The sequence below is a fragment of the Ictalurus furcatus genome, chromosome 13 (genome assembly GCF_023375685.1).
Source record: "Ictalurus furcatus strain D&B chromosome 13, Billie_1.0, whole genome shotgun sequence".
In the NCBI taxonomy this organism is placed as follows: domain Eukaryota; kingdom Metazoa; phylum Chordata; class Actinopteri; order Siluriformes; family Ictaluridae; genus Ictalurus; species Ictalurus furcatus.
In genome coordinates, this window is record NC_071267.1 from 16,620,595 (window position 1) to 16,637,087 (window position 16,493).

The 16,493-nt window shown below is 37.7% G+C and overlaps 1 protein-coding gene across 1 annotated transcript in view; it reads left to right on the top strand.

The window, feature by feature from the left end:
• ankfn1 (ankyrin repeat and fibronectin type III domain containing 1) overlaps positions 1-16,493 on the top strand; it is a 56,690-nt gene that overhangs the window by 21,534 nt on the left and 18,663 nt on the right. Inside the window, exons 4-6 of the mRNA XM_053639561.1 lie at positions 10,040-10,168; positions 11,570-11,762; positions 12,599-12,809. Of these exons, the coding sequence (XP_053495536.1) occupies positions 11,586-11,762; positions 12,599-12,809 (388 nt within the window). The 5' untranslated portion in view covers positions 10,040-10,168; positions 11,570-11,585. The remainder of the gene's footprint in view (positions 1-10,039; positions 10,169-11,569; positions 11,763-12,598; positions 12,810-16,493) is intronic.

A 16,493-nucleotide genomic window follows, 5' to 3' on the forward strand; every position in this document is an offset into this window, starting at 1 on the left:
TTTATTGAATGTTATTAATTCATATTAACAAAATTAAGTGACTGAAATCTAAAAAGCCTCCTGTTAGGCTTCACATTCACTCACCACAAACAAAAGCATTTCTACTTCATCATTGAATATCAAACTGGTAATATATAATATAAACTTTTTTAAATATTAACATTAACTGGATATGAAACAAACTACTCTACAATGTATTTTTCTGTGCAATATATACTTTTTTGTCAACTCATCTTCATTGAAATCTTTCAACGGTGTACTGGCTCTTTAATTCAGCGCGAGCAGCGCGGCTGAAAAATTGCCTGTATCCATCGATACATCGGTGCACCTCTACTATATACAGTATTTAATATGTATGTGTTTTATAATCAAATGAAAGCCAAAAATCCAGCAGTGTGATATTACCTCCAGAATGGAGTCTTTATTTAAGCTTTGACTTTGCATGGAAATATATGCTTGATGCATAGATTCTCAAGCAGGTTATTTTAGCCTAAAATGAAAATACAGTTTTTGAATTGATGAAATTTCTACATTCCAGTTTGAAGCCTTGAATCTTGACATGCCTTTAATAATGTCTTCAATAGCGTATCGTGACTACCTATGCTTGGAAACCTTGTAACTGGTGAATGCACGTTTTCCACAATGTGACTGCTGATCATGACCACTAGAAGAATGTAACACATGTACTGTGTGTGTGTGTGTGTGTGTATGTGTGTGTGTGTGTATATGTATATATATATATATGTATGTATGTATGTATGTGTATATATAGAAAGAGAGGGAGAGAGAGGTGTGAGGTAAGCAACATGTGACACTATGTGACTACATTTCCTAGAACCTATTGGAATTTCTTGTGGCATTTTGTCTTAAACCAGACCATGCTGTATGACACTATTGGATGTTATTCAAGTGTTGGGGTAAAATATTGCTTGTCACATTTGTCCAGATGAACATTTTGAATCACTGGTGAGAAAAGGAGTTGTCTGTTTGATTCTTCAGCTTAGTGAATCATTGCTGGGGGAGAGAAACAGAAAGTAGGAAAATAAACAAAGGTTCTATGCTTTTCAAGTTTTGCTCATCTGCTAAGTTTTTCTAAATATCTTCTCATCTGCTGTAGCTAGCTATATTTTTGCAAAGAAATGGCTGAGCAGACTACTTAAATTTCAGGTAGAACCTTCAGACACATGTGGTGTGGTCAATGGTAGCTAAGATAGTTTGTTTGGCTACTTCTCAAACCACATACTGACACACTACATATGTCAGGTTTTTATGCCACTATAGACACTGATACTGGTACACTACAGTACAATTTGACATACTGTTCCAGAATAGGCTCCAGATCCACCATTACCTTGACCATGAAGATTTTCTAAAGATGAAAGAATGAATTTATGTTATGTATTACGTACAGTAGTATGCAAATTGGGAGAAGGCTTCAGACTCCTTCAGAAGAATTCAGACACCCACCCTCTCCAGGTATCAGCTGTGTGCTTTGGCCTATGTTTGAGTGAAACTTTTCATAGAAGTCATATGAGGAAACAGGAGGCAATTATCAGTCGACCTTGGCTGATGCAAGTATTTTAAGGTAAGTTAAAAAAAAATTTATGCATCACAGCTATGAAACCCCCCCGGCTAAAACAACACTATTCTGACACATTCCATCATTTGGCATTTTATGAATTTATGTTAGTGTGAGTTACACCTGTGGTCCTTATAGGAGTACTCAGGCAGTGCCTGTTTTAGAGGATGTGATCTTGGCCTGCCTTTTTGTTCTGTGTTTAAGTAGTTATTTGTCTGTGTGTGTTGGTTTTTAGTAAAAGCCTGTTTGCAGATGCAGGTTTAATGGCACTGCAGAAGCCAGTGGCTCTGAACACTTTTCCCCATCGTGACAGATCGCAGTGCCTGCAGCTAGACGAGCCCCTGATAGCCTTTAAGAAATATGGCACTAGTGGTGTTGCCATGGAGATCAACTCAATGCAAGCTGCATTTAAGCCTCAGGAACACATAATGAAGTTCTTTGACTTACATTTTAGCACAGTGTGCAGTACAAAGGTGTGTTGCAAAGTTTAGGCAGCTGGAAGCAAAGTGAATTACAATTTTATTTTTCCTTGAATGCATTTGTTGACACTTTATCAGCATGTAATCATTGGCAGAAAATAGTGTGTCTTTATGTGAAAGCAGTTTGAATTAGAATAGGACAAATCAGAATGTGTGATGGCTGTTGAGATGCCAAGAGGGAAAACATCTCACTCTGTCTAAGCAATACAATTGTTTTCTGTTAGAGTGGAATAAAGATAGTTTTGGTTTTCCAAATTTTGCTTTCACATCAGTCTCTGTTATACAGTTGAATGGCATTACAGTGCCTTATTGATGTGCCTTATTAATGATATTACAGTGCCCTAAATATTCACACACCCCTATCTTGTATAGCTTTATGTAGGTCATAAATCTATACAAAATAGCCCATGATTTCCAAAGTGAGGGAAATCAATATAGTTTGCAAATTTTATTCAAATGTTAAAAGTATTCACATCTATGGCTGTGAAACCTCTAAATTAATTCTGGCGCAAGCAGTTGCCATCAGAAGTCACATAATTATTTTAATAGATTTTTAATAGATTTGGATATTTTAGATATGTTTGGATATTCAGCAAACATGGAAAAAGTTCTCTAGTATAATATGACTTTTGACCTCGGCACATAACGTTATATTTGCCTGAAACCCAACGCTCATTACCCTGAGAATACCATAGTGATACTCATAGTGAAGCATGGTGATGGTAGCCTCTTGTGGGAATGCATTTTATCAGCAGGGATTGGAAAACTGTTCAAGGTTGAGGGCAAGAGGAATGAAGACAATGCAGGCTTGAGACTGGGGCAGAGGTTCACCTTCCAAAAGGACAATGACCCTTAAATACTGTAAAACGCTCCACTGGAGTGCTTAAAATCCAAGAACATAAATGTGTTAGAAGGACCCAGTCAAAGCATCTGAAAGACATCAATCCACTTGAGAATCTGTGGCAAGACTTGTAAATTACTGTTCACCAATAGTCTCTATCCAATCTGACAGAGGTTTTATTTATTATTTTTTTTTACATAAGATCATTTTTTAAGATAAATGGGCCAATATATCAGGATCCAGATGTGCAGAGCTGATAAAGACATATACCAAATGGTAAATAGTCTGCACTTATAAAGCGCTTTTATCCAAAGCGCTTTACACTGTGTCTCATTCACCCATTCACTCACACCAATGGTAGCAGAGCTGCCATGCAAGGCGATAACTTGCCATCGGGAGCAACTTGGGGTTCAGTGTCTTGCTCAAGAACACTTCAGTATGTGGAGTCACGTGGGCCGGGAATCAAACGGCCAACCCTACGGTTAGTGGACAACCCACTCTACCACCTGAGCCACAGCCGCCACATATATATACCAGAAGTCTTGCAGTTTCAATTGCAGCCAGTGGTGAGTCTACCAAGTATTGGCCCAGGGAGATGAATACTTATGCAAGCAACAACAATATTGTATATATTTTACACCTTCAAATATTAGACTTGGTAAAAAAATAAAAAAAAATTAAAAGATAAAAATAAAACAAATAAAATTAATAAACACAATTAAGTCCATTTTAATTGCAGGTTGTAACAGTACAAAATGTGGAAATGTCCAAGGGGTGAATACTTTTGCGAGTCACTGTGTTATTTCGTATAATAACAGTTTAAATAACCGTATACAACCTTTAAAACACCATTCTGGCTCAGCTTCATGACATTCTTTCTTAATTAGATTTAACTTGAGTAGAGAAGATTCTGTGTTTTCAGATTGATTGGATTCTGTGTTACATTTTATAACCCAGTTTCCCACCATGGAAAGACAACGCTGTTTATTTTTGTATTATTAAATTTAGCTTCACTGTTAATAGTCATATTAAGCATACAATGGGTCTGCTTATTTTACTTCTTAAAAAATAGAAAAGGATGAATTCATAGAGTATTATTATTATTATTATTTAATAATAAAGGCTCATAGATAGTGTTTATCTATGTTCTTTTTCATAAGGAGATCAGGTTTCACATTTATGGCCATTCATCAGCTATTTATGCACATACTGGATGAACATTCTGTATATGCACATGACCTACAAGTCCACAGCTACATTGGGCCGGGGTTCGATCCTGAGTTGTGGTTACTGTCTGTCTGGAGTTTTTCATGTTCTCCTTGTGTCCACATGAGTTAATTTTAGGTACTCTAGTTTCCTCTAATTCTCTAGAGATATGTTGTGCAGGTAAACTAACAACTCTCTCCATAAGTTTCCCAGGATGCCTTCCGTTTGTTGAAGGGATAGGAGTCTCATAACAAAAGTTCTTTTAAATCCTATGGAAAAAATCACCAGTCTAAAATGGCACAACTCATAACAATAAAACCTTCAAGTATATGAGACTGCCATCTTTGACACTCACTAAAAAACCCAAACAACAGTATTTTCAAGGACAGCAGTAAAGTAGCTAACTTCAACACTCCAGATTCCATTTCCAGCACAATGCAGAGACTCCCTCACACCTAGCAACATTCTTTTAAACAACTTTTCCACTGCACGGTACGGTACGGCTCGACTCAACTCGGCTCACTTTTCTGAGCTTCTACTTTTCCACTGCAGTTTAGTGCCGCCTCAAGGTGGGCGCCATCTTCCACTTGCCGTCACGCAGGAATAATGTTGTATTATTGAAGCCCTGTACAAATACAAGGTCAGGCATTTGTATACCAAATGCTGTTCCTGTTCACTGAACAAGGACATAGTGCTCGATATGACTAAGTTAGATTCAGCCACGACAGGGGCGACTTCGATAAATGCCTGTTTGGACATCGGTAACAATCGAGATGTAAAAACCTAAGACAGAAACCTTTGTTGTAATTTTATCTGTAATAAGATAAATGATGCGTAATTTTCAGTTAATAGTGTATTACCATATGCAAAGTATGTATTAAATGACATTGATTCAGGCACAATACAGAACCACTCGTTAAGGAGAATTCCCTACTCATTCCGTGCATGGCTCACATTTAGTATCGGCTCGGCTCGCTTGGAACCTCGACTGAGGAAGTACTAAAAAAAGTACCAGGTACCATCCACAGTGGAAAGCCCCCAAAACGCGAGCAGAGTCGAGTCGAGCCGTACCGTGCAGTGGAAAAGTGCCAATACTGTCTAACTATTTCTAATTTGCTGTCAACTCTCAACTCTTGATTACTAGTAGCTTTGACATTGCTGTAGCTACTACCTAGATTGTCATATAACATATTCTACACGTCATATATCATATTCTATCTATCATACAGTATATGATGTACTGTCTATTCTAACTAATTTCAAACTCCTATATGTTCTTAGGAATATTGTTGCTTGTGTGCTTATGTGCCTGCCTTGTGACTGAACTGTTTAGTTCACAGTTCACACAGAACCGAAGAGCACTATACAAAGAACTGCTTTTATACACTATAATTTCTTAATTCAGCATTTACTATTATTTTGCAATAGTGACTAATATTATAAATTACTCTATGCAGATTTGCTGTACACTTGTACACTTTCTACTTGTTATAAAGTAGAAAGCAGCTGTAGAATCTGAGTATTTGGGGTTGATTTCAGAAAGACATAAGAAAAAAAAATAATCTCAGTATCTTAGTATCACTTAACATGTTTATATATTCTGTATGTTGGTGCCATGGGGGATTGTAGTCTCATTAAACATAAGCAGTTAGTTTACTTGATTTTCTGTATTTATTATTGTGTGCTACCCTTGTCATTCTAAGAAACAGTAGTTGTCAAACATTCATTTCCTTTATTCACGTCTGACAAACACATCCACTGGTCAGATAATGAATATAGACCCTGGTGACATGGCCTTCTCACAGCTCTATCAGTGTCACAGTTCATTAGGCTTGTTCCTTGTGAGTATCCACAAGCAGGATGCTTTAAAGCTGCAGCTATGGAAACAGCTTTGTTCTTTTTTTCATGGACATTGGGCTTTAAAAATTATATTTAATAAATATTGTTTCTGAGTGAATAGGCTATCTCTCCATGTCATCAGAGTCCACCCTCTTCAATGTTCACCATTGCTTTTCTCAGTCAAATGAACCTGATGAGTGTGTCCTCATTAAAATTTACACATGCATGTTGTTATACCTGCATCATTCTTGATTAATACAAAAGTTTCTCTCTTTTCTTCAGTTTGAGCATATCGAGTTTTTTTTTTTATTTTTTATTTAAATTTACTGCTGTTGTTATGTACATATCAGTCTGACCAGAAAAAATGAAGTATATGGCTAGACTGAAGAATATAGCTGTTGCTGTATTTAATTATGCAAATGAACAATATCACCAGCAGTTGCATGAGGATCTTGCAACTGTTTGACATGCTATGTTTCATCTGCTTGCCTAGGACACATAAAGATAAGGTTTTGAGAACTGTTTAAATCCAAAGTGATAAGGTTTGCACTAAGATCAAAAAGAATTAAAAGCTGTCACTTGGCATTAAAAAGCTTACAGAAGCTGCAGAGTCGCTCTGTGATTCTCACTCTTAATTAGTATTGTTTCATGTCTTTGAACATGTTTCAACATAATTTTAAACAAGGGTCCTGATTTTTACATATATTCCAGAAGTTCCAGCACCCTTAATACATTTATTTTTTTTTTACATTTTGTAATAAAAATGTAACATACAGAAACACTTTGTAGTCTAATATCAAAATATAATGTTTTCTCAAGTAGTGTTTTTTGTGTGCACAAAAAGCAGAGAGCCTTTTCATGTAGTCTGTTGTAGACATGTGTAGATGTATCATTGATGACACCTCCATGGAGAGAGTTTCAAGTTCCTTTATATTGCTAGATGCTTTTGTGTGGATTTTTTTTTTACTGTTTTGAATCACATTGCTGGTGGCAAAACAACCCCAAAGCATTGATGATGATCCACCACCATATTTTAATTATTGACAATTTGAATAATGACAATTATTACATTTAAATCTGCATTCTATCATTTAAGCATACACTTTTATAAACTCATTGTATGCTCTCTGTTATATATATATAAAATACTTTTTAAATTGTCTGTTGTAAAAGCATATTAAATTGTTCACGTACGCTTTGTTTATTCAGTTTCAGTGTGTTCCAAATGAATTTTATATCTGTGGTCAGATTTAAAGGTTTAAATTGCCGTGAGTATGGGTCATTTGTAAGGCGATGATGTCTCGCCCAGGACTTTACATATTGTTGGACAGTGAAATTGGTGGACCATTGTGGTTGATCATCATCAAACCTGAAATGTTTGAACCTAGAAGCGCAGACCTCTTGTTAATCTTTATGGCATTCATAAGACTGAAACCCCTTTCACATTCAGTTGGGGAAAAAGATAAGCTCATATAGGAAATGTGGTAAAAAATAACTTAATTTAAATTTAGAGTAAAATTACAAAACAACTGTAAGGGGGATACAGACAAAACGCTTTAATAAAACAGCCATAAGAGGATTCCAACTTGTGAGCCTTCCACATATAAAATGGATGCCAGTTTGTTTGTATTCATTTAAGGATATCATAAATTTTGTTACATACATTCTAGAGAGAATTTTATTATGAGAATGATTTGATAGTGGAAATTATTATGTTTTGTTTTATATAGTAATTGTTGCCCATTCTCTTAAAAAGATGCTAATAATTCCTTAGTTAATGTCCTGGCAGGGTTACAGTTCAGTAAACACAGTGTCATAGCTTTGCAAGTACAATAAGCAATACATAACAGTCATTAGGTTCATATGGGAAATGTTCTGTGTCTGAATGTGTGCCTTGAGCCACTGTGTTTAACATGGCCTTCCCTTTCATTTTGTTCAATACAGGGACAGGGAAGTTGATACCTGGAGTAGATCTGGTGTCTCTGATCATTGCTCTTCTCACCATATGAGCCTGTAGCTTCAATTTGTTTTGTCCCAAACCTTACACAATCAAACCATAAAATGACAGAAAAACTGACTAGTAAGCGATCAATATGCCATTGTATGAACAACTTCAGGAATACATCTGCATGTGTTCTGAAACTATGTGAACTGTTCTCTCTTTTTTCTCTGTCTGGGCTTGAAATCAACCAGCACTAAAGTGTGAGGGGAACTAATGTCTTTGCTTTTCCATTTATATTTTATGCACTATTTCTGTCTCTGAGGACTCTGATTTGACTACTGACAAGATAAATGACAGGGAATTAATTTCACTTTATCAGTTAACTGGCATATATGATTTTTTTTCTGTCTCAATTTCTAAGTATTATGAAACATGGTCCTCTGCTAACTTACCCATGATATTATCACTCTGCTGGCCTTGAATAGGTGTGTAGGCTTTAAGCACCAGGACATGACTTTCATTTCTTCAGTACAATTAGTATTAATGATAACCAGTCTGTTGGGCACGGTGGCTTAATGGTTGGCACCTTTGCCTCACACCTCTGGTGTTGGGGGTTAGAATCCTGCCCCACCCTGTGTGTGCGGAGCTTGCATGTTCTTCCAGTGCTTTGGGGGTTTCTTGTAGGATAAGCAGTATGGAAGATAGATGGATGGATAAACTATCCATATTACATGAGCTTCCATGTGAACTGGATAGCTGTTTTGTTTAAGAAATAAAACATTATAACATGGAGTAATATGCCAAAATAAATAATAGTTGGTGTCATTTACCTTCTTCTAATAAGCTTGTTTCAGGTCACTTTTAAAAAAAATTGAATTTTTGTCAATTTTTTCTTTTAATTCTACTCTTATAACACATTAGTTATACCACCAAAAATATCACGAAGTGAAAGAGGCTGTAATTTTCCAGTGGCGACTGAAAACAATAAAAATTAGCCCATGCGTTGTACACAGGTGCACTAAGTACACTGTCTGGAAAATAGACCACTTTGGGCCATTTGGTAGTCAGAATTTAAATCATCGTGTTACGTGATCAATGACTCGAGATTTTACTCTTTTTGTGAGTCAGACATAGACTCTGTATAATAATAAAATGATGAGCAGTGAAAGTTCCTTGCTTAGTCAGCTGGTTATTTGGATCTTAAATGTAAAGAAATGAACACCTTCACTTTGCATTCGAGTTCACTAGAGTACATATAGTATTGTTTTGCATCAATACAGTGTCTTCTTTGGTTACAACTGAGACATTAGTGAGCCTGCTCTTGATTTATAGAGATGCATAACATATGATCTATTTGGGGAAAAAAACATTGTGTGTGTGTGTGAGAGAAAGAGAGAGAGAATGTGTGTGTGTGTGTGTGTGTGAGAGAGAGAGAGAAAGAGAGAGAGAATGTGTGTGTGTGTGTGTGTGTGTGAGAGAGAGAGAGAGAGAGAGAGAGAGAGAGTGTGCGTGTGTGTGAGAGAGAGAGAGTGTGTGTGTGTATGTGAGAGAAAGAGAGAGAGAGCATCTGTGTGTGTGTGTGAGAGAGAGAGAGAGAGTGTGTGTGTGTGTATTATTTGGTGCCAGTGACCTGTAGATGTCTCTCAGGTCTCAATGACAGCCACGGCACTGATTGTTAAGAGATTTGATGCCTGTTTTTGCAGATAAGTGACACTGCAGAGAACACGAGTGATGAGAGGAAGAACAACAGGTTCTCTTCTCTTCATGACCACCCCCTCTCTCCACTGCATGCTGTGAGCATGCTCAGTGGGACCATGCTGTAAATGCCTGAGTGCTTTTGTTGTCTCTGTGCTACTCATCCTAGTGCTGACAGAATGCCCCTTTCCTCCCCTCCCTCCTTTTCTCTATTTTTCCTCTTTCTTCTTTCTCTCACTCACTCTGCCTCCCCCCACCATCTCTCCTCTCCATGCTCCTGTCTCTGCACATTAACCAGCTAGCTCTTTGGCGAGATGCGCATGGATAGGAGTGTGTTAGTGAGCACCAGGTGTTCCCTGTTGACTTTGAGGAGCAGGGTCTTCAGAGCAACTTGGCTCTTATTAAAGCCTGAACGTCCATGAGACTGACCTGGGCTTCTCTCCTTGCTGTCTTGTCAGATCCGAGAGCAAGATTTCCCGCCTGGCTCAGAGACTCAACCAAAGGCAGAGAGATGCTGCGCTGATCAAGGACTTTCGACCGCTTCTCTTCTTCAGCGTTTCTCCTGGGAGCTCACAGAGCCTTGACAGGTGAGTACTCCATAACCTCCTCACTCTTCCCTTCCTCCTGTTTCCTATGACACTTTTTTGAATTGACTGACCTCGAATTGATCCATGCTGTCACTATGCACCCACTAGTTGTTCCACTGCCTTTCATATTTTGATTAATGGAGTTGGGTGATAGGGAAAAAAGTCAGCCTCATACATGGCATGGAGGAAAGAAGAACTCTCAAGGCATCCTCTAAATCACTTGCTGGTGTCAGAGGCTGTGCTCCTGCACTGTAGAGCGTGTATTATTAGCGCTGTGTGGGCGTTCTTGCAGAAACTTGGTGCAAGCAATGAAAAATGGCATACTGCTGTAATGTCATGTCTGAATGGATTATAGACTGCTGGGTGAGAAATATCACCCAGAATCCTGTGGTTCAATGGCTCTCATGGGAAAATGTCAATCTTAACTGAGGGCAGTTTGGATAGAATCACCAGGTCTGTGCTTTCCATTTTCTTATTTACATAATGGTGAGTGTTTTTTTTTTGTTTTTTTGAAAATATTTTTTCATACTGTTATGCCTTTGCTGTTTTCAGTTTCTCATACAGTCACACTGCTTTCATCAGTCAGGACATTGTGTGCTTAGGCCATTCAACTGCAAAACTGGCATTTTTGTGAATGATTTTTGAAACCTTGATTTTTTGAATGATGTGTTTTCGTTAAGCTTGTGTGTGTGTGTGTGTGTGTGTGTGTGTGTGTGTTTGTGTGTTTGTGTGATGTTACATAACACCATTCATTCAGTACAGACATAATGTAATAATACACACACTGGCTTTCATTTAATGTCTTTTTAAAATTATCTTTAGGAGGATAAATTAAGTTCTTTCTTTTATTAGGTCAGAGGGCTATTTCAAACATAAAGGCTGTTTCATTGAACTTCACAGTATTAACAGGCTCAGAAGTAATGTGATTAATAACAAAATTATACAAGAACGTCCTGTGAACTTTAAATAAGACGAGTGAGAAGGCGACTGATAGTAATGTTAAAAGACTGGATTTGATATCTTTTTGACATTGAGCTATTATATGATGTCTTTTTAATGGAAAGAAAGCAGATTACATTTGTCATTCTAATCATATCTAACAAACACGTAACATGCTGAGGAACAAGCGTGACAAGATGGAGAAGCAATGCGATGGCATACAAGCTCAATTACATTTTTCAGTCAAGCTTATATAAACACTGGCAGATATTAAAAGCTTGAACCTTCCAAAGGTTAAACCAATGAGCCTTTTTTTAATCTTAATTACTACTAGTCAGAAAAAAGACAGAGAACTTATCAGATAGGAGGCTCTGAATTCACTTGTGCTGCAGTAAACAGTACACTTTTGTCTACCAGTAATGTGTTCCCTGTAAAAAAAATTTTGTCTTCTCCTTCCTTCAGGAGCTTCTGTGTTAGTATGACCCAGCAGATGCAGAACCTCCAGCTGACCCACAGTAAGAAGGGGGCTGCTCCTTCCTCCCCCAGTGCAGCCAAGCGCCTTTACCGTAACCTCTCCGAAAAGTTCAAGGGCAGCCACTCGTCCTTTGAGGATGCTTACTTCTTTGGCCGCTCTGATCGCATCCGTAAAGCCTCGGTGAGCCACCACTGAGGGTTTTGGAATAAATATGCTTGTCACCTTTCAAACAGTTTTTTTTTTCACTAGATGTAGCTCAACATAGAGAAAGTACATGCTAAATTATTTATAGATATTGTATAACTTCACCAAATTTTAGTCCATTTGCAAAAGTCACTGATTATTGATTGTCAGTTTCAGAGCTCCTCCAGAAATGGCATTTTCACACATTTGATAGCAACTGTTTCCTTGCACTTTGCTAAGTGTTCAGCGTGACCTGAATTCGTTATATAAGGTTCCTACATTATGTAATGCACAGGTCATTGTAACCTAACCTGCTCACTTTATCACCTTCACATGAAATCAACATTACACACAATGATATAACATTTTCAATCAAACAGTAAGAGAAATTGGTTACCTTTATTATTATTATTATTATTATTATTATTATTATTATTATTATTATTCTTTTCTTTTCTTTTTTTTATTTTTAAATATGGTAATGTTTTCTCTGAAAAACATACGTTGCAAAATATTGACATCCTAAAGATGATCTAATAAGCCTTTTGCTCATTTTCATAAAGGGTGCCAATAATTTTGGAGACATTTGATTGAAATAGTAATACATATCTGCTCAAATTTACTTAACTTGCAATGCCTGTTTGTTTATCATTATTGATGATACTGCTTTTAGTAGTAAAGAACATTTGTGACCTATAGTAGTGGAGAATGGTATAATGCATTTTGAGATAGGACTAGTAGTTGACTGTGCTGTATTTAGTCATAATATAGAATATTAGAGAATAATAGAGCGAATATTAGACACATTAAGCTTGCTTGTCTCTGTACTGTAGAATATTCAGAGCAGTGAGGCTCTATTCGAGGCTGTGGAACAGCAGGACCTGGACGCTGTACAGATTCTTCTGTTCCAGTACACGGCAGATGAACTGGATCTCAATACGCCCAACAGCGAAGGCCTGACCCCGCTCGACATCTCCATCATGACCAACAATGTGCCAATAGCCAAGCTGCTGCTCAAAGCAGGGGCCAAGGAGAGCCCACATTGTGAGTTTTTCTGCATGGCTGATAAGCTTTGTACAAAATAATGTTCACAGTGTATGTTTCGATTTAACCAACATGCCTGTTGATGGACAAATATAGTAGAAACTCATACAGATTGGTTTGAGTGGTTTACAGAGTTTACAGAGGACCTACAGCTACAGGCATGCAGTTAAAGCATGCAGCTAAAGTTAAAATCCACCCTGATCCACTTGCGTATTAATCTTTAGAATTAACATGTGATCCTAAGTGGTATATTTATTTTGTAATGAAATTCTGAGTTGACCTTTTTTAGCTTTTTAGTTTTCTTTCATCGACATGGTGGTTTCACTTTGGTTAACCAGTTGCTATATTACCCACAACTACCCACTGAGAGTGGTGCCAGTGAGAATTAGCCCTTGGTTCATACCTAAAAAGAGAGTGATGCAGCAGTGCTTTAATCCTATAGTCTGTCCAGCTCTCTCACCTCCTCATACACTCTGCTCAAACAGATCAGCTTCCAAAGCTTCAATTTTCATGTTAAGACAGCTGTCAATGCCACCGTGCTTGTCATCTCATAGATCACTAGCTAACTGAGCTGAGTTTCAGCTGTAACTCAGTGCAACTGCATCGTATACTGTATCTGCATTGCATTCCGGAGTTTTGAGTCCAACATTTGGTGTCTTCACTACTTCTACATTGAATTTGACATTAAAATAATGTTTAACATCACTGGAAAATGGTGACTGACAAAATAAGCTCTTGCGCTTTTGTTTTTAGGAGCAAGCAGTAAAACCTGATTAATATCCTTTATGTTTGAGATTGTTGAAATTTTGAAACACCCTTATAAATGCCATTGTAAATGTGCTACCGACATCTCTGTATTCTCCCAGGAATAATGAAATTACAGTACCAGCTAACAAATTTCTGCACCAGAATCGTACATCACAAATATTTAAACATATTTAATGTGTTTGAGCATGGAGGTTTCCTTTAAGACACACAAAGTTGGAGACTCACTGTGCACTCAGCAGTCTAGATCTTTGATTGTTTGATTTATAAGTGGTTTTTGACACTACAATTAAACTTGAGTTAAAAACCCAAATAGTCTTAGTGTATCTAGATTTGTAGACTCAAACGAGGATCACGGGGTTGCCGACAAAACCACTAAAGCCTTCAGAGATTGAAGGTTTATTGCAGTAATTCATCATCATGAAGAGATTTGTCTTGTGTCAAAATGTTGTTTTTGAATGTTAAGACCAAAAGCAGGCCCCACTAATGTGACAAGCCGTTTACAGTGAAAACAGGTATACATAGAGGGAGGCAGTGTGATGTTTTCTCACACTTTGCTTTAGAGGTTTTTGCAGCAAGCGGCTCAACACTCAAATAAGTCAACCTTTCCATGACAGCTGTCATAAGCAGTCATGGTTGTGCTATAAAATGACAAATCAAATGATGACTGTCATAACCATTGCGATCATGACTTGGTTAAAAACAATCTGGGATTTTTTTCAGTAGCCTTCAAAACTGATGGATAAAATCTGTTCAAATCTGTAATTTGATCAGTCTGAACTGTTTAATTTCTTCGAAGCAATGGACAACAAAAATATTCCACAAGATATAAATATTGCATTATCTATCTTCACTAAAGCTACGGTGAAAGAAATGCATTAAACCAAAAAAGATTTGGGGGTGCATGAGACCACCTTAAATCTTCACGTTTATGAAACTCCTGAAAGCGCATGTATTGAATGCAGAGAGCAATAAACAGAATGCAGTGTACAGACAGACAGCAACAGCTCTGTTCTGCACCCAGGGCCCTCCAACTAATCAATAGCATATTCATCTCCGCGAGCAGTTGGCAATAGAAACAGGTGTTTCTTACCTCCCATGCCTCTGAAAGGAAAAAAGCCTCATGAGAAGCAAGCACTTGAATCAGTGGGAGCAAGAAAAAGCCAAATGTTGTCTGAGAGCAGACAGAGAGCACTGTGCTGCCGTCTGGACGTTAGGGTAGCAAGGGGACACATCGCACAGCATCCTCCTGAAAAATCTTAACAAGGTTTGTCATTTAATGGTTTAACTTTTCCAATGATGCATGTAACCCAGGGCAATTATACTAAGTGATTTATTGTACCCAGGTGGCAGTTCAATTTCAAAACATTTCACTGTGGCACAATTCGATCCTTGTAAACAAATAGAAAATAAACATTGCTGCATTTTCCCCTTCTGGGCTTTCTGCATTATATTTATGTCAGGCCAGAAGTGCCAAGTAAATCCATCAACCAGACGCCTTACAGTTTGGAGGTCCAAGCGTAGGTTGAAGTTAAAGCATGTTTATGGCCTTCAGTGGGCCGCCATAATGTCTATATTTAGGGCGATCCCCACATCTCAACAATGTCAACTGTGTAAGACAAGCCACTATTGGCATAGTTGGTGCTTAAATTTATAGTTTGTTCAATTAACCACACATAGTGGCCAGATGTCAATCTTCATAGAACAGGAAATTGCACCTCAAGCCTGCTAATATTGCTGGCTTTTTCACTGCGCCATGGACCCCCTAGTAGGGCTGGTTCATTTTATTACCCCCACCCCCCCTCTCCCCACTACCAACTTTTTTTTTTCAGAGAAGACAACACTTACTTTATCATTTCTCCTGGAGAGCTCTCGTCTCGAGGGGTTTGGGCCAAGCAGAACAGCCACAGTGAAAGAGGGTTTCTTCGGCCATGTATTTATTTGTTTATTTTGCTGTCATGGTCTATGACTAAGGCTCTGAAAGACCATGCAGTAGTATTCAGTCTATGAGGAGCACTGGACAGGGAGCATTCATTTTACCATGACAAATCTATACGGCCAAAAACAGCGCAGTGTGTTTCAGTTTACCGCCAAATATGTCAATTTTTTTTAGTTCACCACCCCAAAACAAGTTCAAATACAACCACACTGACACTGGCTTTGACAAGCTGCAGCATTGTGCTGATTAATGGAGACATAATGGCTTTGCTGGCTTTCATGCAGTTAGGACAGTTACTTGTATCTCTTAATCTGATGTACATGAAAATGATTTTAAGGATTTTATTGGCACTCTGGAAGCTCATAAATCATTGTTTTATTTTCCTAATAAGCATGTTTACTATAGTTTATGGATTAGCTAATCATGTTCTGACCCCCTGAGTTGTGCTTCTGTCATCTACCTCAGGAAAACAATTTTGCTATTAACATTTTAAATTAGACTAGACCCCAGGATTAAGTGTATTATGTTTGAATAACTTGGTTTGGCTTGCCAGCATTTTCTAGTTAGTTTTGTTGCATTAAAAGGAGATTTCAAGCTTGTTTGACTTCTTAACTCAGAGATGTTTGTCATATCTGAAGTACTATAGTAGTATACACTTTTGCTTAATCCTCTCCTGCCATTTTTATGAATGGACAAATGGACCCTCCTTAAAAGTCCACATAAGGCATAAGTATTTGGAAGATTTTGACTGGCTTTCTGAGAACTGTTCAGATCATGTTCATCGTATATGGGAGTGACTGGAAAGTTAGCAAGTTGAATTTGTCCCCAGAGGAAATTTTCTACCTTTGGGAGGCCATCAAATTCATGGCGGTCTGACATGGTGTTTTCAAAGTGGTGGCCGAGGCTGTGCTATGAAAATCACTCTGAGATTGAATTTAATTCTGACACATTTTATATAAAAACCAAAACAAAATGTTGTA